The 22,969-nt window shown below is 35.3% G+C and overlaps 2 protein-coding genes across 2 annotated transcripts in view; both read right to left on the bottom strand.

Annotated features, from left to right (window-relative positions):
- The window catches only part of LOC127977037 (rho family-interacting cell polarization regulator 1), a 65,010-nt gene extending 53,541 nt beyond the window's left edge, over positions 1 to 11,469 (bottom strand). Inside the window, exon 1 of the mRNA XM_052581688.1 lies at positions 10,720 to 11,469. The gene's annotated coding sequence lies outside the window, so the exon portion shown is untranslated. The remainder of the gene's footprint in view (positions 1 to 10,719) is intronic.
- Positions 11,470 to 11,953: 484 nt separating this feature from the next.
- Positions 11,954 to 15,708, bottom strand: LOC127977050 (C-factor-like). The gene is made up of 6 exons (XM_052581727.1): positions 15,415 to 15,708; positions 13,673 to 13,727; positions 13,222 to 13,409; positions 12,585 to 12,749; positions 12,360 to 12,470; positions 11,954 to 12,258 (listed from the first exon to the last, which is right to left on the bottom strand). Exons 1-6 carry the CDS (start codon positions 15,559 to 15,561, stop codon positions 12,145 to 12,147), a joined length of 780 nt encoding a protein of 259 aa, XP_052437687.1. The 5' UTR covers positions 15,562 to 15,708; the 3' UTR covers positions 11,954 to 12,144.
- Between the last annotated feature and the right edge of the window lie 7,261 nt (positions 15,709 to 22,969).

Raw genomic sequence — 22,969 nt, 5'->3', positions numbered from 1 at the left:
ATGGCAATTATAACACCAGACTATATATAGAAACGTTGTAAGAGCAGAGTATGAGAAGTTGAGACGATTCTAGGAAGAAATGCATAACAAGGACATTTTTATGAACGTTTTAGGGCAAAGTTTAAACCACTACCATGTTAATATTACACAAACCTCCTTTACTGTGTCACCAGAATTGTTCACCTCAATAAAACAAGCGTTATTGCTTCTCCATGGAACAGTCGCTACCCCAATGCTTGGATGGATGATTGTTCTCAGTGGTGTTAGTGGTGTATCTTCAAGATACTCCTGTGCCTTTAAACGCAACAAGCATAAAAGTAACAGTTTGAAATGGAAGATTTGGACTGTATGAGCATGTGTGACGTGTTGCAGCTGAAGAAGAGATGTGACTGGTCTCATAGGCCTTGCTCAGCTGTTGCTGCAGCAACACTGCTGGCGATAACTGAAGGTGATGTCATGTGTTTGAAGAGAGGCTTGACGTGGCCACCTGCCAGCAAAAGATAGGCCTGAGACTGAAGAGAGCTAGGGATCAATGGTGGCTACCCTTTTACCCCTCCCTGTTTGCCCCCTATTCAAACCCAGCCAGCCATTATCTATCTAAATTCTGAATTCACTTCCCTTAATCACTGTAGCACACCCCCCACTCCAAATCACCCCTATGCAGTTTAGCCCGGACAAGAGTACTGCAAATTATCCACTGCCTAGGGCTAAATCATGGCACCTAAATTATGCAATTAGGCTGCAGAATGTAGAGCGAAATCCAGGCCATGCAAGATGTGAAGGACCCTCATCAAACAGACTTTAACCCTATAAAGCCTGCTGTTTTTGATGCTAAACTTTCAACATGATCACAACTTTGCAGAAACACTTGTACACAATCTACTATATGTCTCATGTTGTGTAAATGATAGTTTATACCTTTTAAGCAAGTAAAAGGCATTTTAGTATAATCCTTCAGGTTGTGGTACACATCTTTTTGCCAGGAAATCGTTCATTTTTATAAAGCAAACATATAAATGACTATCATATGGTTAGTAATATTTAAAGATGAACAATTACTGGACTAAAACAAATTAAGTTTATTTGATTTTTCATACGTCATTTTAGAAAAATCTAGTTCAAATTTGAGTATCAAATATGATACATAAGGTTTTTCGAGGAACGGTTATATTATCTTCTCGCAGTCTGCATTATATGTTTTGCCCCACAATAACACTACAGAGATTTGATCATAAAATAACATCTTACCAATACATTTTATTGGGAAATACAGAGTGACAACTGATTTTCATATGCATCTTATAAGTAGTCTGCTATACTGTTAATAAAGATCAATAATTTAATGTACAAGTTATTAGATTTGTATTTTTGGACATAAATTATTTTTTCCACCTCTTTATGATTTTACATGTTTCCCCCTTTTCTACTTGCTTTCTAAGGTCAAAGGAGCCCAGAGTTGCTGCTGGCAGGCTGTCAGTCACATGAAGCCCCCTCTTGTACAATCTCCATGCTCATTGACCCCTGAACCTCAGTGCGTGCAACCTGCCTTTTAGACTCCCTGAGGGAATGTCCACAATTTTTGGAGGGGACAATGTTTTATCACTTCCTATCCTTCGTTCCTCTCTTTCTTTCTTTTTTTAAGCAGCTTGTGAGTTGAATTTTTTTGGACATGTCACTACGTATAAAAAACTCAGGCCCCTGAATTATAATGCAAAGCATGTGTGTTTTGAAGCAAGGATGTATTTATAAACTTGTCAAAGTCGCTCTTGTATTCTAATTCTCATTCCCAAGGCCTGAATGTACTACTGGGAGGGTGTGTTTGTGGGTGTTTTTTGGGTGGAGGGCTGAAAGCTATGCGCATGGGTTTCATGTTTTAGTACCACAGTGTCCAAATGCTTCTAAAAGTCATATAAAGTAAGCAAACACATGAAAAGCATATGCTAAATGTTTTTAAAAACTTGTATATAGAGTACAGCAAACAGCAAAAAGACTTGTATGAAATGTCTGGTAAAGTGTTTATTTATCTATTTACTGCTTATTAAAGAAAGCTCGGTCACTGACGTCATAGCTTCGTAAAGCCACTCCTTTTTTTCCAAACCGAGCTCCAGTTCTCTTATGCTTTCTCAGTTCCTCAATTTCACTATTCAGAAGTGAAATGAAAGTCATTTTTGAAGAGCTTTACAAAGTCAAAGTCTTATGAAGGGCAGAGAACTTTTCATTTAACCGTCTCAGGAATCCTTAACATTTGTCAGCCACCTTATAGAAAGCCCACCCACTATAACATGCTAACCCACGCAAAAAAGAGAGAAATGCATACTAACCCACACTTATTATTATATGCCACCTGTTCAAACCATCTGCTGCTCTGGTATTTCATAACATGCACATATTGCACATAACAAGCACAGCAAGATATTGAGCTTCACACTAACTCACTACTCAATAAAATACATATAGGTTTGATAGCTGGAAGAAAACTCAGATGCAAACTGTGTGATAAAGTCATACCTGGAGGCATGAGAAAGTCTTATTGGGTCAGGCATCTCCAAAGCCCTCATTTCAGGGGTAGATTAGTCTGTGTGTAAACTCAGTATGCTTGCATGGACTCATATAAGAAGATCAACAGTATAAGCACTGAGATATTGCATCAGTGGAAAGTATTACTGAAATGGATATGAAGTAAATGTAAATCTGGGACTACAGTGGCATAATAAGATGGGTGTTTTTGTTACTCTATTCTCTAGGGGCCTTGCTAGCATTTTGTCTACTGATTTTGAAGCTAGTGGTTATTAAGAATAGGCAAACCAATGCAGTGAGTCATTAAGACTACACAGTTCTAATTAAGAGTACTCCAGACATAAAAAGTGGATGTCATGTACCATATCAATAAACTACCATGTAAACCTTAATTCTGACAGGTTTGTGTACAAACATTTGGAATAATAAAGATTTTTTTTATGTTGCTAAAAGAAATCTGTTATGCTCACCAAGGCTGAACTTATTTAATGCAATAGAAACATGGATATTGTGAAATATTAATACAATTTAAAACAATTGTTTTCTATTTCACTACATTTGAAAAAGAAATGTATTCCTGTGATGGTAACGCTGAATTTCAGTAGCCATTACTCCAGTCTTCAGTGTCACATGATGCTTCAGATATCACTTTCAATTTAAATAAATGAGAGTTCTTTCCATTTGTAATCACATTTACTGTTTTTACTATTTATTTTGAATCAAATAAATGCAGCTTTGTTGAGCATGAGACTTCACTCAAAAACATTTAAAAATAGATATTATTTCAAACTTTTGAGGAGTAGTGGAGCCTCATTTAAAAAAAATATATAATTTGACTTCTTTAATAATAATAAAAGTAAAAATCAGTTGTAATAGACAATTTCTTTACACTGAGAAGTTTATTTCAGGCTATAAATGCCTCTCTAAATGACCAACACCCACCACTTCTGAGACCTTCAGGCAGGACACAAGACCCAGGGGGTGAATCTTTGACCCCTTCAGTCCAGTTAATCTGACTTTCCGGCCTAAATTCCTTTTAGATTAAAGCAGGGTGGGACCCTGGCAACCGGGTCATAATAATATGCTGATTGGTCCTTTCCCCTGGGCACGCTGCTCAGCAGGCGGAGAGGAAGTGTGAGTGATGTCATCTCGTGTGACCCGGCCTGTGTGTGAGTGGTGAGCACGTAAACATTTAGAGACTGAGAAGTGTATATTTCGTTAGATACAGCTAATTTTACATTTTAGTACCCTCTCAGCCACAGTTTGAGGAAACACAGTTGGACACAGATAGTGTCCGGTGGTGGGCGTGTGGATTACAGCCAATGTCCAGATCCAGGCCCCGTAATTAAGCTCCAACAAAAGGTTTCTTACTCAGGCTCATTTTAATGCTCCTATTGATAGGAGTGAAAAACTGCTGAGTGTCTGTTATCCCGAGAAAAGTGAGGGTAATGAAAAAGAGAGGTAGAGGGGGGTGGATAAAGAGCAGTGAAGGCAGAAGTGAAAGAGAAAGTGACGAGTGAATGCAAAGCCTGCATTGGGGATGCAAGAACATGGCTGGCAATGAGCTCATGCACATTGTGTCCTTTTGCATGAGTTGACCCACTTGGTTGAATTTATTCTGAAGTGCAGGAAAGAGAAAAAGTAAACGAGAAAGGGAAAGAATGAAGCACAAGAGATCTTCTGTATAAAAATTTAACTTTAACTCTTCCCTGGTGCAAATTAAAGCTGAAGTGTGTAACATTTTTTGATGTTAAAATACTTTCTGCCATTCTAAATTTAATATGCAAAGACAGCAGTGGGGACCGAAGCTATCTGGACACTTAAGTGACAATTAAAAATGAATCAGTATCTTTAAATAATATAACAAATATCAAACGGAGTGGTGAAATTTGTTCTGAGATTCCACTTTTTTTTGGAATTTTTTGGAATTTTTTTTGGATTTTGCTAAAGCAGTACATTTTACATGTAGTATTTAATTCTAAATGGAAATTCATATAAACATTAAACAACATTTAAATAATTGTATAAACCTAAATTGTGACTGTCTTGTGCACAAACCTTTTTTCATTAAAGGGTGGTTATTTAATATATATTAATATGATATATTAAAAGTGTTTTAAGACATTTCCTTTTTTCAGCTTGTATTAGGATTTAAATAAGGCTTTCAAATCAATTTTAAATGTCAAAACTTGGAACAACAAATGTGTTTTGCTCTGTTGCACCTTTTATTTTCTAATGCAAGAACACGGTCTATGTGAAGCTAAAGGAAATTAATTTCATTCCTGCAGCCACCATGTGAAGTGACATTTGCACTTTTTCACCCTTTGCATATAGAGCAGCTTCTATGACATTACATGTGTCCCATCAACCAGGCCCTAAAACAACTAACAAATAACGCAGTTCTGCCTAGTCAACAACAGTAGACAGGGAAGGTTACACAAAGAATGCATTTGTATTTTTTCCTTTATTTTAGGACTGTTTCCTAGTGCTGAGGTGTTTCCTATTCACTGTGAGCTGTAATGCCCAATAAAGCCTATGTTTGTCATTTCTCTGGCTGCACTCATAGCCATGTATTGAAAGAAGCTGCCAAAACAAACTGCAGATGCAGCATGTCTCATCTTCAATGCAGAGTGTACATTTTAACAGCCAGCTTTACTAGGCTTTATATCTGTTGAATTGTAAAACTTGTATTTGATCAGAAAAAAAATGTTTCCTTAAAAAAGTAATTAATGAATACATAAACAAAAAGCAAACAAATGTGTATGTATATTTAAATACAGTTCATTCATTTTTCATTGATAAACTTCTTTCCTTGGTGATGAAATCAATGTCTTTGTCAGCTACATAAAATTAAAAAAAATTTGTGGAAATTCCTCCTGTTTTTACTGAACCCTATTTAAATGTGTTCAAAGATTATTTTTTTATGAGTTGAATGGATACAAAAAAATATCATAATATCCTATAATCACTGTATAATATAATATAATACAACACACATTAATAAATTAAATAAATGAACATGTGAAGCAAGCAGCAGATCATTTTCTCCCAGGAAGCGAGAACCAGGGATAGAAAAAGAGAGTGAGGTTTTCCCTGCAGGCAGCAGGCGATGAGTGTTATCTTTCTCTACCCACAATAGAATGTCTCACTCCTTTCCACAAAGCCTCCATTTGTGTTGGCAGGTGTTGTGTTGTTGTAGTTGTTTTCATTTACGAAAGATGCGTTTTATCCTGATTGCTTCTCTTTCCACTTACATCACACATGTAAACAGCTGAGCTGAGCTTGTCTAGGACCCCACATGATGTGTAATGTGACATAGTAATTGCTTTTATCTGATTCTGACAGAAGTAGGAAGAATTGCATACAGGCCGGATATTATTACTAAATCAGGCTCTCCAGGAAAATAAAAGTAAAACAGGACAGATTGTCCTGTGCAATGAGGCGGACTACTGTACATAAATGTGTTAATAAATGTTTTACAATTTGTGTGTGTGTGTGTGTGTGTGTGTAGAAGAACAACAAAAGGGGGGGGGGGGCTGTGTCTTTGACAAATATGATGGTTATGACTCCTTCCTACAATAGCAGCAACTGAGCATGATGTTATTCAGAATCATGATCCAACACTGCCATCCACTGGACAATACATGCATTATGATCAACAGAGAGAGAGAGAGAGAGAGAGAGAGAGCGAGAGAGAGAGATGGTTACAGAGGCTTCTCACTGGATTATGAGAACATACATACAAATATCTAACAAACAGCATACAACATTTCATTATTTTTTATTTGTAGCACTAATGCAGTACTGAACAAGGCCTTCAAGAAATGGTTATAATATCAGCAGCATACTGCAATGGAACCAAGCTTCTGCGTTTATTCAGTGTCCACCCTGTCCTTTTATCAGGAAGCATCAGGCCAACATAGACATTTAAAAACAGAGCAGGGCAGAGGGAAAAATGACCAAACATTTCCTGTCTTTGTACTGAACATATCACTCAGAGCTTTATTCTGATTCATATGTCTCCTATCAAAGTCAGACATGCGAGCGCTTAAGGGTGTATATTGAACAGAACAACTAGTGTTCAGGGGGTGAAAACGGTGAAAACAAATGATGGGGTGGGATATTTTTATCCCCAAGAAACTGGTCTCTGCTCCCTTTGTTCTAAGGTCATAATTCAGTCTTTCTTGAAAAAAGTTGGAGGGTAATGTTTTATTGACTGGTTTTACAAGAACAAGCAATGACTAACTATTCCTGGACTAGCAAAGTGTGTTTTGAAATTTAGATATGTATAAAATCTTTTGACCAAATTAGTTCCTCAAATGATGTAGAGCATCATTCTTGGTTGGTTTATATGTTAACTGATAATCTAAAGTTCATGACTACTGATACATAAATAAGCAATATTTATGTTTGCAATGAGTTTTCTATCATGTTGGCAGCTTCTGTGAGTTTATGTGGAAGGAAGAATTGCATCACAAGCTTGTGTGACCTCAACGCCTCGATCTGTCACCCTGTACATCCGCACCAATACACGCTTCCTCCTCTTACCATCTCACTATCTCAACCACACCTTGGGGACTTTCCTGCAAACATTAGTTGCAACTGATTGTGTGTAAGAGAATTAATTTTATATAAATATTATTAACTGTCTTCTTTTTATTTGCTTTTTTTGATGGGAATCAATCAGGAATGCATCACTTCTCTGCGTTCCATTTTTGAATATTATCTATCCATTTCAGAGGGGTCAAAATGCGCAAGTGAGAAGCAAAATGTCAAGAAGATTTTTCACACTTACAATACCTACAACTTTGTTCTTCCTTTTTAAAGAAATTAAGGAGCAGTATTATAAACAGAACTGTTGGTTTTGGACTGAATGAAGTTACACTGTATACAAAAATTATAGCATTTCATCATTGTTTGTATAAGCCTTGTTGAATGCTTTATAGTACAGAATTGTGTGTTGTGTGGTTAAATTAAATAAATGTGATTAAATACATGTTTTCCTGTGGACAAGAACAAAGTGAATCACTAAATATAGGGCTCAATTCATATTAATTATGTGGCTTAGTGTCCATGACCAATAATTTCCCATAAGACCACTGAAAAGGATGATAAGATTTAGGCTGTGGCCATCACCAATGCTTTCATCAGCATTTTGAACTCTCATTCACACGGCACCCATTCACTACAGTGAATTCATTGGTGAGCAAGTTTTGGTGAGCAACTGATCAAGTAATGTAATTACTTAAAAAAAATCATTTTGGATGGTCTGGGTGAATAAATTTTAAGCAAATTAAAATTTTTGGGTGACAGGACTGCATTTTCAGCATTTGTTTTACTGCATGATTTATATAGCAATTAAACTACCCTTCAAATCAGTTTTTATGTTCTAAAAAACAGCACTTGATGGCTAAAAGATCATGTTGATGAAGCATAAAAACTGCACAACTAAGCTTTATTATCTGTATTCTGTACGAGCTTAATGAGTAAAAAAAAAAACCTGTAATGCAGCACCAGTTTTGTGTGTGTATTCTTTTGTGCATATTTGTACAGACTATTTGTGCATTCCTGTAATTCCTTTTAACTCAAACAACCTTTGGAAATCTGATCAGTATTTCAATGTTGTTTAACTGCAAATTACTGTTTGCAAATGTGATCAGTACTTTAAGATCCATGTGTGTTCTTTAATTTAACCATATAATCTTTAATGAAGATAAGAAATCATACTAAAGGGACATTAAAAAAAAAATTATGTTTTCTAACTTTCTAGGATTTGTTCCCCATTTTAAGTGTTTAAATCTAAGCTATTTTGTTGCTTTAGCAGAATTGAAACATATTGCGATTACTTTTACGGTGCTTTTAAGATGCGTTTTACTGTGTAAAGAGTCTTTTAAAGTTTACAACACATAGTTATAGTGAGCAAACTATTGCTTTAAAGTGTGTCAATGGAATCTTTGGGACTGTAATAGAGATAAAAAGCAAGCAGAGAGCAGACGTGTGACAGTCAACAGAGACTGAGGAAACTAGAAACCGTGAGATCAACAAACTGAAAAAAAAAAAGTACTTTAGCTTCAGAGAGTAAAACACAGTTCAAGCCATGTGTCTACATGTAAAATGACCTGTCCCTGGTTTCTTCCCCTCTCACGGCTGTTTGATTTCTGCTGACCACTACAAGACTGAGGTCAAAGAGAGGACCTGTGCAAACAGCTGCCAAAAACACTGACATGCAACACTAGCACAGGGCTCTGCAGTAAATGAAGGACACATAGTTTTAATGTAGATGTGCTGTAAAACAATGTAAAATACTGCAGCATTGACAGTGTGCTTTTCTGTAACATCAAGGCACAGAAAACAGCTCTTGTTACTATAGTGAGTGTGTATGTGTATAGACATAGAAAGCTATTCCCCAGGGCAAAAGCACTTCCTTCTGTTTTGCTTGATCAACAGAGAGAAAAAATAACTGTTTTCCTTTCATTTTGTTAAGTGTTGAGTGAGTCAGCTTTTTTCTCAATTAAACATTAAACCAAATAAATGTATTTGTGGTAATGCATTCTGTTAATACTTTATAACCAGTGATTTTATTTGAAAATGTACATAATATTTTGTTTGATTCTTTGCATGTAAATCTTTGCTTCTGCTGATTGCATTGTATAAGCCGACTGAGAAAGCCCATCAGAGTTAGAGGGGTAGAACTGAAGTTTATGTTGCATGGTTAAAGTCTACATTTCAGATTGCAGTAAATAGTTGTTCTATTTAATAAGTACCAATCTGTTCTATAAATGGAGTCATCTAAATACAATTCTCAACCCCTCAAAGAAGAACTGAGCCAAAACAGAACAAAAACATGATGGTGATGACTTGTTCTGGAATGTTCATTTCTGTGAAAACATTCTTTCATAAGTGTTAAGAGTGTAACGTGGCACATCAGCTGCCGCATTTCACTTTCTGTCAAGGCACTAAATCATGATCATGGAGGCAATGCAATGTGAGAAACATTATACTGTCTTTAACATTTTTATTTTGCTACTTTTCAAATGCCTTTTTTTGTAAAATTCATTCAAATATAATATAAATATGAATGTAAATTATAAAATGATATAAATGTTTATGTGTTATTGTGTTTCAAATCTGTGATCAAAACAAACAAAAAATAAATAAACAACAAACATCAACCATTTCAATATTCACCCCATTGTCCCTATTTTTAAAGGCATTGTAGACCTTGTTTACAAATAATTGTACTGCCCATCATTTCCAATCAAGCCTAAATTTGATCAAGTTATGCAAGAAATCAACAGCTAGAACAGTTACAAATATTTAATTGAGTGTATTTCGGATACATTAAATGCTGGCCATGAAATTAGCCTTAGCTAAACAAATAGTTTGAGACATTTGATTTAAATTTTATTAGAATTATTTAAAATGTCATGTCCATTATCTTACATGAGATGTGGTGAAATGACAATGTCGTTGAAAACTTGCGGACAAAAATTACAGAATTCTCCTGTGATTCATTTATATATACAATGATTGTTAGCACAGAAATTAAAATAGTGTGAAATCCAAAGTGCCCATAGTTGAAGAACACCCATTTGTAAACCATTCAGATGTACTCATTTACAGAATACTGCAATATTGAAAAGTGTCAAACACATCAGAAAATTCAACCAACAAAAATTCAATTCAATTCAAAGTTTTTTTTAAAGCATTTCATTATTTCACATGAGCAAGATATATTTAGATAGAAATAGCTCAATCTAAGGTAATAAAAACATAACAGTTTATTAAGAAAGGTCTTAATAGTCCAGAACCCAGCTACTTGCCCCCTACTACAAAGTTTCCTTTCCGACTTCTTCTCACAAACAAGCAGTCAGACCCTCCTTACTAGAAAGGAAACAAACTCTCTGTTTCCATGACAACATCTGTTTGAATCAGGTGGGAATATCGGGAATATCCCAGACTGGCGCAAAACTGCTCTCCAAGCGACTAATGATTAACGATGGGAAATGAACTCGCACAGCGGCCTCACGTCAAAACGAGCAAATATTTCCAAAGAAATAATACAAAATTTAGTTGTTGCTTTTGTAGTTACTCTGACATACCCAAAACATGCCATAATTATTCAAACATACTCTCTCAAATTAAAACATGCTCTCTAATTTATCCACTTTACATGGTATTTATCCACTATGAGGTTCCTACCTGAGGAGTACTGGTATTTCCAAGCGACTAAATCCCGTGTGAAGAACTAAGCATAAAAAGTGACGTTAACTAAAGAGTGTGTGTAACGAGCAGCGAGTGAAGCGTGCACGCGCGGCCCGCGGTCCAGAGGCGTCTGCTTATGCCCACCTCTTTTACTTTCAAAGCTGAGAGAAAAAAAATAAACAAACCCTCCTTTCCTTGTTTTCACAGAACTAGATAACTATCGCCATGAGGCAGCTGATGGTTAATGAAAAATCAACAGGCAGTTATCTCCTCAACATAACAACTCACAACCAGACCACTGTCAATGAATCACTGGAACCTCGTATGATCGATTCTGTTCGACTGATTGATAAGGTCACCTTTAAACATGTTAAACAAACTGTCAGTTATCTTAGTAGTGTACGTTTAAACATTATCATATTTATCTGCACATTTATTATTGATTTACCACTTTTGTTTTATTGGAAGAATTACAGTTTTGCAAATATAAAATATATAGAAATATATATTTTCACGGCATAATATTGTCAAACTATGTGATGTTAAGGGGGATCTCACAAAAGTCACAAACATTACATATTCGGTGACATATACTTTTCTTTATCTACAGGTATAGTGCAATTTTTAAATCAAATGCATCTATAATTAAATATATGTATATAATTTCTTACTGTTGATTTTAAGGTGAAATGACCAGGACATGTTATCATGAGCTTCATCCTTAAATCAATCTAACAGAACAATTCAATAGGGTTGGCCACTGCCTCTTCTGGAAGTCTACGTAGGCTACAAGTTACTCAACCAGTGGTTCTCAACGGGTGGTCAAATAATCTTAAAATAATTATAGTAGCATAATCCTAATTTAAATCTACTACAAATGAAAATACTGGCATGATATTTTTAGTTCATTTTTTTATATAACAAAAGAAGTAGCAGAAGTTCATAACAGTTTAAATCGAAGAGATTTTTAATATTGTCATGTAAAAAGGGTGGCCTCAGACTCGAGTCAAAAAGGTAAATAACCACTGCACTAAAAATGGTATAGGCCTATTTATAACACTAGAGGGCGTACTGTACCCATCTAGTTTTGGATGATTGACGATCAAGTTTTTCACCAATCATATTCCTTTACTTACCCATTCCACCCATTGTCTAATTTTGTAACAGTTGCTAATATTTCATTTGGAAAGTCTGCAATACAAATATAAATTGGGGAAAAGGCAAACAAAACCTGTTTTCATGTTTTTATATGAGATCTTCACAATATGATTTTTCATTGTTGTATTACAAACTTTGTGTACCTGTAAATAAATACCATGTCTTATAGCTGCTAGAAACATTTTTCTCAGACAAACCACAGACAAAGACGTGGAAGTACATCAAACTTGAGATGTGTAAAGACACAAAAGATGAGTGGCGGAATCACCAAGGGATGTTTTTGCCTTCCCAGTCTAAAAGAGTTCCACTGTCTTTCTCGGTGCATCTTGCAATGACTTTTATCAGACCGCTGATGCTCTCAGCTGTCGTCAGGGGAGCCTGACGGTGCCACGAGACAAATGACAAATGTGAGGATGCCAAAGAAAGTAAACCACTGACATTAATGTAAAAACACATTTGTAGCAAGCCCTTTGTATTACCTTTGGGCCTCCCATTTCTGTCTGGACCCATCCTGGATGGAGAGACATAACAAGAATGCCATCTTTTTTTAAATCTTCTGCCAAGCAGCGAGTTAACATGTTCAGTGCTGCCTGAGGTAAAGAAAAAGTCAAGATCTAATAGTTTTAATAGTAATTTATGAGTAAAATAAAGTATATGGTTAATAATACTTGTGGTACAGTATAGGGCTTTAGAAGCACTGGTACCTTGCTGACCCGATAGGGGTACATTGGAGACACAGAGAAATTCTCAGGGCATCTGGTGATGGATGACAGCAGTGTGGAGACATTGATGATAGCTGACCTATTGCAAGACATGTTTGTTTGATGAGGAAACTGAGCTGCTGCCTTGCACAGGAGGGGATGGAAATCCTGAAAATGAATTAAGGGCATTTACTATACAGGAAAAATGCTACACAATAATCTTACAAAACATTTCACAGCAAGAAATGTTTTCTTACTCAGTATTTTTGTCTTGTTTTCCAGTACAAATATCAAAACATTTCTAAATCAAGAAGGACCAAAATTATTTTAAGTCTTGTTTTCTGAAGAAACGAAAATCTGTTAGTGGGGTTAGAAAAAAACGTATCTTTCCTACTCAGCTGACAGATTTTTTTTCTTCTTTTTTAAGCATATATAACATTTTTATTAATTTTTCATTTTATATAATTTTATTACATAATGTCTTAAGTCACTTTATATATATATATATATATATATATATATATATATATATATATATATATATATATATATATATATATATATATATATTTGTAATGGAAAACAAGACAGAAATACCAAGTAAGACAATCATTTGTTGCAGTGTTGAAGGTTCAGCCACCTTTACGATGAGCATAGGGCCTACAACATTGGTTGTGTACACAGCCACCATCTCCTGTATTCCTGTCTCAGCTAGGGATCCTGGGATGTTCACACCAGCATTGTTGATGATCAAATTCAGACCTCTGCCCTTCAGCTTGGTTTCCACCAGTTTTGAGGCCTCTGCAATACTAGTAAGACTAGTTGTGTCTGTTGAGAAATTAGGTAAACCAACATTTAGAAAATGTGTTGGGTGTTTTCATCAATGGATCCTCTGCAGTTGAATAATCTAAGCAAATGATGTAATGCTAAAATTCTCAAAATCTATTTTGATGAAGAAACAAACTTATCTACATCTTCAGCAAGTACATTTTCAGCAAATATAATTTTTTGGGTGAACTAATCCTTTCATTTAAGGTAGAGACAGTCCTAATGAACATGACTCAACCACATAATCACAGCAAATATCCTACCAAGCTGGACAACCGTGATCACATCCCGGTGCTTCTGAGCTAGTTCCTGGAGAGCCTAGAAGACAAGCAGTTTCCAGAAATACACGTTTTCATACAATGACACATCTTAGAGACACATTACTATTCAAAATTCAACTTTTAAATGCAGCACATAAAAACAGCCGAGTTGCCCAACAAGTTTCAATGGCAAAATGAGTCATCTATGCTGTCTTTGTAAAACTGGACTAGTACAGATGGTACAAATGTGATAACACTCATGGGTAATCACAGTGGTGATGTCTGTTTTGTGATTATTATTTTTTTTACAATTATTTATTATATTTTGTGAAACAGAAAAAAAGGAAGTCAGTTTTATACACTGAGTCGTTTTGTTTATTCATCAACGTTAAATGCTGAGTTTGAAACAAAGTAGTTTCAGCTGATAGGTGGAGTGGAAGTACGAGGTTGTCATAGTGATGCGCTGTGTTTACTCAGTCCAAAGTCCAGACGCTATTGAGCTGTGACTGAGGAAAGCCACTAAAATTGCTTGTCCTTTTTGTTTCTCCTGAAAACTCAGGTATGTGTTCACAAGAGTAAAACAATAAGCCAATATCCGTGTCAAAACATGCACGCTCACATTTCGAAGGTGTTTGTAGTCAAACAGCTTGTTTGTGATAAAATAAATCTTAAATTAATCGAGATTAGTTTTTTGAGAGTTCACCTGATAGAGCAACGGATGGATGGTCTTATGATTTCGGCCAACGATCTAATTGTAAATACAAAAGTGAGACAATTTACCTCAAAATGGGATAATTTACACAAAAGACACTCAGAAATTTTAAACATGTACCGTTATAGAGAAATGTTTGTGTTAACGGCAATATGCTGATAACTTGTGTCATTCATGACGGTTACAATTTGAAAGACACCGCAATTGTGTAATGATGACGAATGAGTTGACAGAGATTCAAATGGTCAAATAGAAACTGTTACCACAGAAAACACGAGGGCTTTGGATTTTAAAGTGTAATTTACAAATGCTGATAATTATAAAGGAATTATGATTAACTGCGTTTTATAACATAAGAGTAAAATACAGGAAACAAATATTTAAATATTTTATTGTTGTAAACAAATGTTTATTGTTTATTGCGATATTATAAGATTGAACTAAATTGTGTTTTTGAGAAGGGCATTGCAGAGAATTTATTTTATACTGTTAACATGACAGAAAAATGTTTTTAAAGATGCTGATGAGCTGCAAATGAGGAAAGCCACTAAAACTGCTTGTCCTTCCTGTTTCTCCTGATAACCACACTTTCTTTTTAGTAATCTGTCTACATGATCCGCACGACCCAGGACCCGTAACACAAAGTTCAAACATTATTTTTTTCATATAGCACATAGTGCATTGGCATTTACTGAATTCAAACAAGAACTTTATGGTAAATGGCATTTCCAGCAGTGAAAACATTTCAGGAACACTTTACAGTAACTTTTTTTTTTTTTTTTTTTTGATACAATAATGTAACTGAGCAGTACTTTTACTAATCTATATAACAAGTTGTATAACAAATGAACTGAATTGTATAATTATGTAAATTAATTATACAATTATAATTAAGTATATTAATAAAGTTCAATTAAGTTCAAATTAAAAAAATGATAGACAAGGAACAATAGTATATTTGTAAGATAGCTTGCCAAATGTACTCATGTAAACAAGTTAAACTTTTCTGTATAGTGTTAACATGGTTTCTTACCTGTGATCTTGGTCCACTTGGGTCTCTACAACCAGCAAAGATCTGAACTGGAGGCGAGGGTGAATCAACCAACTGTCGAACCAACTCAAGTCCAATTCCACGGTTTGATCCAGTCACCAGAACACTGTCACATATTCTAGAGGCCATTATCAGTCAGAAGCTCAGTCTACAATGGAAGGCATGTATGTTAGTGTGTACTGTAAGTACTGGATGTGTGGGAGTAATCAGTGTTTTGGAGGAACAAGTCTATTAACTCCTTACCGCAACTGCAACTGATGACACTTCTGTTAGTCCCTCCCAGAGAACATTTCATCTACATTACATTTAGATTTACTCATTTAGAAGGTATTTTAATAAATAAAAAAACTTAGTGCAGTACAAAGCTGGGATAAATGAGTAACAATTCAAGTGTCTTCTCAATGTCATCCTAATACCATGCATTTGACTTGACTATCTGATTTATGGCCAACAACAAAGTACTTTAACTCAGATACTTATATAGTTTTATATACTTAAATGAGCAGATATTGTAATTATATTATTGTCTGATGGCATAATCACAGCAATGATAGCAGAGCATAAAAGATGTAAAAAAAAAAAAAAAAAAAAAAAAAAGACAAAGATTGAGGACGTCTGTCTAAATCAATTCCAAAACTTATTTCATAAAACATTGTGACAGATTAAAAAAAATACACTGATGATTCCACCTTGTGCTGTTAAAATCTTCAAGTTGTTCTTTGGAATTAACCACAAACAAATCCACTGATTGATGAGGAAATACATGTTAAATGGAAGAATCCTGCTGAACTACATAAGAAATGTTAAGTAATCACTGTGGTATACTACTACTGCTATGCCAAACCACTTTCTTTCTTAGATGCTTGTCATCCCCAGTCACCTTCAGAATATCTAAATATCAAAAATATCATTATATTCTTAATATAAACTATGTTAAAAAAAATTCAGTCAGTTTGGTTTTTAAAAATGTTTCTCATATTAGAATGATTTTTGAAGTGACACTGGAGTAATGGCTACTGAAAATTTGGCTTTGCCATCACAGGAATAAAATAGATTTTTAAAAATGCATTTTATTTTAAAATATTTGGAGCTTTGGTGGCCTGTGTTGATGGAATACGTAAACCATATGAATGGTGTTTACAATATTGTCTACTAAAAATGTAGTTATGTTGAAGATGCCAATCCTGAACAAACATACAAAATGAATACATTTTCCTTACCTTAAGTTTGATCACAATATATAATTATAGCTGTTAAACGTATACTATACTGTTTGACTAAAGTAGCTACAAGATTTTTGCTATGCTGTATCTTTACAATTCTGCCATATACCGTAGACATCATCACACTGATGAATTACTCCTAATTATAATGTAGAAACTTTAATTTTAAATGAAGCTTCTTTGCAACAATGCGCATTGTGAAATGCACTATAAAAATAAACAAGAAATAATTGAATTCATGAATTGATGATCAAATTCAGGACTTTTCTCTTCAGGTTGACCTCCATCAGCTTTGCAGCCTTTTTTTATGATATAGAATCAGAGAGTGCCTTCTGAAAAATTTGACAGAACTTTTATATGCACGTGATCAGATCAGCTACAACATCAAGAGATAGAATACATAATTAATGTTATAATGCTAATTTAAGGTGGTGTATCAGTCATTAATTCATTATCAGATTTTTGTAAAACTAACCAAGCTGGGAAACTGTTATCATATACTGGTGATCTGTGCTAGCTGCAGAAAAACAAACATTTTAGGAGGTTTTATGAATGTCTGCATTAATTTAACATGACCTACATGTGTTTATCTTACAGATATGTAAAAAATGTGTTACATTGCACCTTTTATCTACACCAGAGCTACAGAAATGGGACTGGTTTTGGTGTCACAATGAAATGTTACAAATGAAATGTGATGCAAAGTGGAAATGTAGATAAGATCTTGATATATAGCAAAGTATTGACATGCCACAAATGTACTGAAATAAACTATTACAACTAAATCGGAACAAACCATTGTGGTAAAAGGAATAAGGATAATCTTGTAACCCTTTTTTAATGGATTTCCTATTAGCTTTTTCAGTAAACTTTAACAAGTGTTTAACAAGTTAATTTCCTTTTTTCAAAGGTTTACAAAGATAGAAGGAAATGAGCGACACCTGTGCCACTCACCAATCTCCTCCGTGGGACTCGAGACCGGTGAGTGGTGCAGGTGTAGCTCATTTCCAAATCACTCCACCGGCCTCGCTCCGTTCCCACCCCACTCATCACACTTATATTTTATTCACAATAGAATATAGATAACATATCAAATGTGGAAAGTGAGACATTTTGAAATGTCATGCCAAATATTGGCTCATTTTGGATTTCATGAGAGCTACACATTCCAAAAAAGTTGGGACAAGTAGCAATAAGAGGCCGGAAAAGGTAAATGCACATGTAACAAACAGCTGGAGGATCAATTTGCAACTTATAAAGTCAATTGGCAACATGATTGGGAATAAAAAGAGCCTCTCTGAGTGGCAGTGTCTCTCAGAAGTCAATTTGGGCAAAGGATCACCAATTCCCTCAATGCTGCAGCTACAAATAGCAGAAAGGAGTTTCTCAAAGAACAATTGCAAGGAGTTTTAAGTTATCATCATCTACAGTGCATAATATCATCCAAATATTCAGAGAATCTGGAACAATCTCAAGTGCGTAAGGGTCAAGGCCGAAAAACCATACTGGATGCCCGAGATGTTCGGGCCCTTAGATGGCACTGCATCACATAGAGGAATTCTACTGTAATGGAAATCACAACGTGGACTAAGGAATCCTACCAGAGAACATTCTCGTTGAACACAATCCACCGTGCCATTCGCCGTTGCCGGCTAAAACTCTATAGGTCAAGAAAGAAGCCATATCTAAATATGATCCAGAGGTACAGGCATTTTCTCTGGGCCAAGGCTCATTTAATATGGACTGTGGCGAAGTGGAAAACCGTTCTGTAGTCAGGCGAATCAAAATTTGAAAACTGGAAAACTGGGACGCAATGTCATCCAGACTAAAGGGGACAAGGACAACCCAAGTTGTTATCAGCGCTCCTTTCAGAAGCCTGCATCTCTGATGGTATGGGGTTGCATGAGTGCGAGTGGCGTGGGCAGCTTACACATCTGGAAAGGCACCATCAATGCTGAAAGCTATATCCAAGTTCAAGAACAACATTTGCTCCCATCCAGACGTCGTCTCTTTCAGGGAAGACCTTGCATTTTCCAACATGACAATGCCAGACCACTTACTGAATCAATGACAACATCATGGCTGAGTAGAAAAGGATCCGGGTACTGAAATGGCCCACCTGCAGTCCAGATCTTTCACCCATAGAAAACATTTGGCGCATCATAAAGAGGAAGAGGCAACAAAGAAGACCTAAGACAGTTGAGCAACTAGAAACCTGTATTAGACAAGAATGGGACAACATTCCTGTTCTTAAACTTGAGCAACTTGTCTCCTCAGTCCATAGACATTTGCAAACCCTTCTAAAAAGATTGGATGCCACACAGTGGTAAACATGGTTTTTTCTCCATTTTTTTTGAGATGCGATCATCAAAAATCAGAAATCAAAGAAATCAAAAATCTACTTTTTACCCCCTAAAATTATATTTTTTTTCAGTTGAAACATTTGATATGTCATCTATGTTGTATTCTGAATAAAATGTGAAACTTTCACATTGCATTCTGTTTTTATTCACCATTTGTACAGTGTCCCAACTTTTTTTTTGGTTTGTGGAAAAAACATCAACGAAATTCCACCAAAAATCAAACAAATTATACAAACTAACAATAAAAAATAAAGAAACGTGTATTAAAAAAAAATAACAAAAAGCAGCTCATTAAGATATATAAACTAATGTAAAAGCCATTTCTTAATGCGTGAAATGATATACATTCTCTCATTGATTGTGGTGTTGAATTCCACTGATGTGATGCTCTTAATGAAAAAACAAAAAAAGCTTGACCAAACAAGGTTTTTCTATGTGGAATTAGGCAATCAGCATTAGCTGCACCTCTAGCTACTATGTTTTCAAAATCAACCAGAGGATAAAGCTAAACCACGTCTAATCTTATAAACCAACCATTAATTTTTAAACTTAGTGATGTTTTCCCAGCTAAGCAGGTTATACATATTTAATATATGACAATGGTGAAAACTAGTGTTTTTTTTTTTTCTAAAAATTTAAGTGCTTGTTTGTACAATAATTCCAATGGTTTTAGAGCTAGAGCATGTGCATTAGACCAACTTGTCAGACAATAAATAATATGAGAAAGAATCATAGAATGAAAATGTACCTTAGCAGCCTCATTTGATAAAGAGTTTCTAATAAACGGAAAAGTTACTAAATTCAGTTTGACCTTTTTACATAGCTTTTTTATATGTGTTTTAAAAACATGACATGAGTCCAAATTTCCCTTAGTCCCCTATCCAAGTCCCCTAATCTAAGTCACCTAACTATTTATATTCCAAAACAACCTCTAATCGCTCTCCCGAAATAAAAATGTCCTGTTACATATCAACAGAAAAGAAAAGAACATGCAAGCTGTTTTTGACATTAAGTTTTTTATTATTTTAAAATTTATTTAAATTATATATATATATATATATATATATAGTTATTATTAATGTTATTTTGACTGACTTTAGACATTATGGCCACTAGGTGGCAGAACTTAATTACTTTTGTCTACAGGGTAAAAAAAACTCGTCTGAATGAACAATTGTCTATTTGAAATAATGCACTCCTAATAAACATTTTTTACACAAAAAATGTTAATTAAAACATGAATCAAGTCCCCTCCCCCCCAAGTTTAATGTCCTCTGAAAATTTACACATTGATACTTATCACACTTATCACACACAAACAAGACACAAACCTTCTCATACCTGTTCACAAGCACTCACTCAGAGAGAGAGAGAGAAAAAAAAAAACAGTCCATACTCTCAAACTAGGACAAAAAAGCAGCTGATACAGGCATGTAACCATAGTGACCAGGTGACGTCTCACATTCCAGTTCGAGCTCTCAGATTTCAGATGGGAGGCCAGTGGCCAATATTCATATACCTCCATTATAAAAACAATGCCAGCCTAGGAAGAAAGCAATGGGTTACTAACCAAAAAAACAGGCAACTTATTAAAAAACAGAGAGGAGAGATATCTCGTCAAAGAGCATGATGTCAGAGCATGCACAGGTGGGCATCCTAAAATTTCCTGTAACAAATCCATAACTTTGCCATGTCATGACCAGTCAGTGATCAAGTGTTTCCCTGTCACTTAGACTGTTCTTATAAGTTGTGTGACAGCACAGAGCACTTTAGCCTCAAGCTACAGACCAATCATCCCATGCCAAAGATTCTTTTTTTCTTAAAGCTAAAACCTATGGATTGCTGGGTAGGCAGCTGAGAGGCTCACGACTGGCGGCCTGAGTCTGGTAACGTGCTGAGGGATGTGGGACAGTAAGGGGAATGTAAAGTCCTCAAAGCAGATTGTACAGACCAGTCTGGCAGCATTCTTTACACATAAATATGCACACACCTCAGAAGCCCACACAAACATTCCACATCTCTTTCCGCACAACCTGTACGTCCAAGCGTGTCTTTTGGTGCGTGAACAGCGTTAGCAGTACTGAGTGTCCCTGTATTAAAAATATCACCAGCCTCGCTCCTCATCAAACATTAATAAAACTACGTCATTTCCATGTCTGGAGCACCACGAAACATTTTATGTCCCCACCATGTTGTATTTGGAATCTAAATTGAGCGAACAACAAAAAATGCTCAAAGGGGACACTTACATAAAATTATTTACAATACATTGTTTTAAGGCAATTATAGCTTAAAGATTATATATATATAAGCCACTAAATTTATTTTGATGAATCTTTTTACTTATTTTTCATAAGAGTCATTTGTTTGCTCTACACCATCTTACTTTTGACCCTTGCAGATTAAGCTCTCCAGACTACAGTTATAAATAAAATGTATATATTTGTCTATTTGTTCATTTGTTTGTTGCATTTGTTACTATTCTATTCACAAACTAGAGCTGTTTTGTATTGTTTACTTAATCAAAAGTTTGGGTGGGTAAACCTTTTTATGATTTATTTATTTTATTTTTATACATTTATTTCATATAAAAAAATATATAAGCCATTACTCCAGTCTTCAGTGTCACATGATGCTTCAGAAACCATTTTAATGCTCATTTGCTGCTCTAAGAAATATTTTGATTATTATCAATCTCGAAAACAGTTACACTGTCTCTTTAATTTAAAATAGTAAATTAATTTGGTTTTAAATGTCCGTATCACCATCACTGGTGCTTTGTGATTTGAGTGATCATTTAATTTCTTAACACTCTGAGGTAGACCTTTAGGGTACAACAGGGATTTAAACACCTGAGATGAACAATTTAGAGAACAAAAAAAATAGTTGTGATTCCAGACAGACAGGTACGATCGGTATGTTTGCTCATTCTGCTGACATGACTGAGGTATGAGGGACCTTTTCAATTAAACACAACAGGGTGACTAAGATCTGTCCTGTTAAGAGGCTGTCACTTACCTCTACCGATGTTATTTCTGTCTTAAATTGGCTCTAAAGGGCATAATTTGTATAGCAAAATGTCATATATATTATATACTTGCAGTGAAATGTGTCCAGAGGGCTTCGCTTGAGATACAAGAAAAAAAGTAAAACATCTATCACATAATTTCTGTTTCTGAAAGATATGCCCCCTTCCTTAAAAAAAATTCAGGTCATGATGACAACAATTTCTCATAATTCAAGTGAGCTTCACCCGTTTCCCCCCTGAATATTCAAGGCCAATGAAGAGCAGAGGTGGGAGTATTACATATCTTATCGGCTTGTACTAACCAGACCTCTCTTGAATCACATTCTTAAGCGTTCATCACCTAAGCAAAAACAAACTTACATAAACCTGGTTCTGAAAACTAATACTATGTGGGTGAATATAGTCCCATTCACCTGTTACTGTAAACACCAGGTTAATAGGAGCAAGAGCTCCCCTCCCCTCCACCTCATTCCTCCTGCGATGTGTCAAACGTATCTTCCTGTGACAATAAAAGATTACGGCGAGTCATTTTAAAAAGGACGAATTAAAAACCTTCCAGACTGCTTCTTGAGTTTCTGCTTCTCAGGCAAAAAGTCACTCAACAGACTTTAAGCCTCAGCAGGTTCTTATCTAACAAACATCTGGTTTGACAGGTTAAATACTTTAAGTATTAGTGCATGGATGAGCCAGAGGAGAGAACATGCTCAGTTGTCAGACAGACATTTGACAAGTCTCCAGGCATTTCATTTCCCCAATTATAATCAAATGTAGATGAGTATTAATATGTTGTAAAAACCAAATAGGAGAGTTCAAACTACCAATCTTTTCCAAATTATGGGTCAGCTGAGTTGCCAATACCTATGTGAGAGAGAGACGCATGTATTCGCATTTCATTTCTCCGCCATATTCCAGGAAATGGTTGG

Source organism: Carassius gibelio, chromosome B18 (genome assembly GCF_023724105.1).
Source record: "Carassius gibelio isolate Cgi1373 ecotype wild population from Czech Republic chromosome B18, carGib1.2-hapl.c, whole genome shotgun sequence".
NCBI lineage: Eukaryota > Metazoa > Chordata > Actinopteri > Cypriniformes > Cyprinidae > Carassius > Carassius gibelio.
The sequence above is the reverse complement of the archived record's forward strand: the minus strand, read 5'-3'. Positions and strand labels throughout refer to the sequence as shown.

What these genes read in the sequence shown, in the direction of transcription:
- LOC127977050 (XM_052581727.1), bottom strand. Translation starts at nt 15,561, where the DNA reads ATGGCCTCTAGAATATGTGACAGTGTTCTGGTGACTGGATCAAACCGT. An exon ending in GATCACGGTTGTCCAGCTTG is followed by an intron (nt 13,410 to 13,672) that starts GTAGGATATTTG and finishes ATTTCTCAACAG; the next exon opens with ACACAACTAGTCTTACTAGT. An exon ending in CAGAAATGGGAGGCCCAAAG is followed by an intron (nt 12,259 to 12,359) that starts GTAATACAAAGG and finishes TGGCACCGTCAG; the next exon opens with GCTCCCCTGACGACAGCTGA.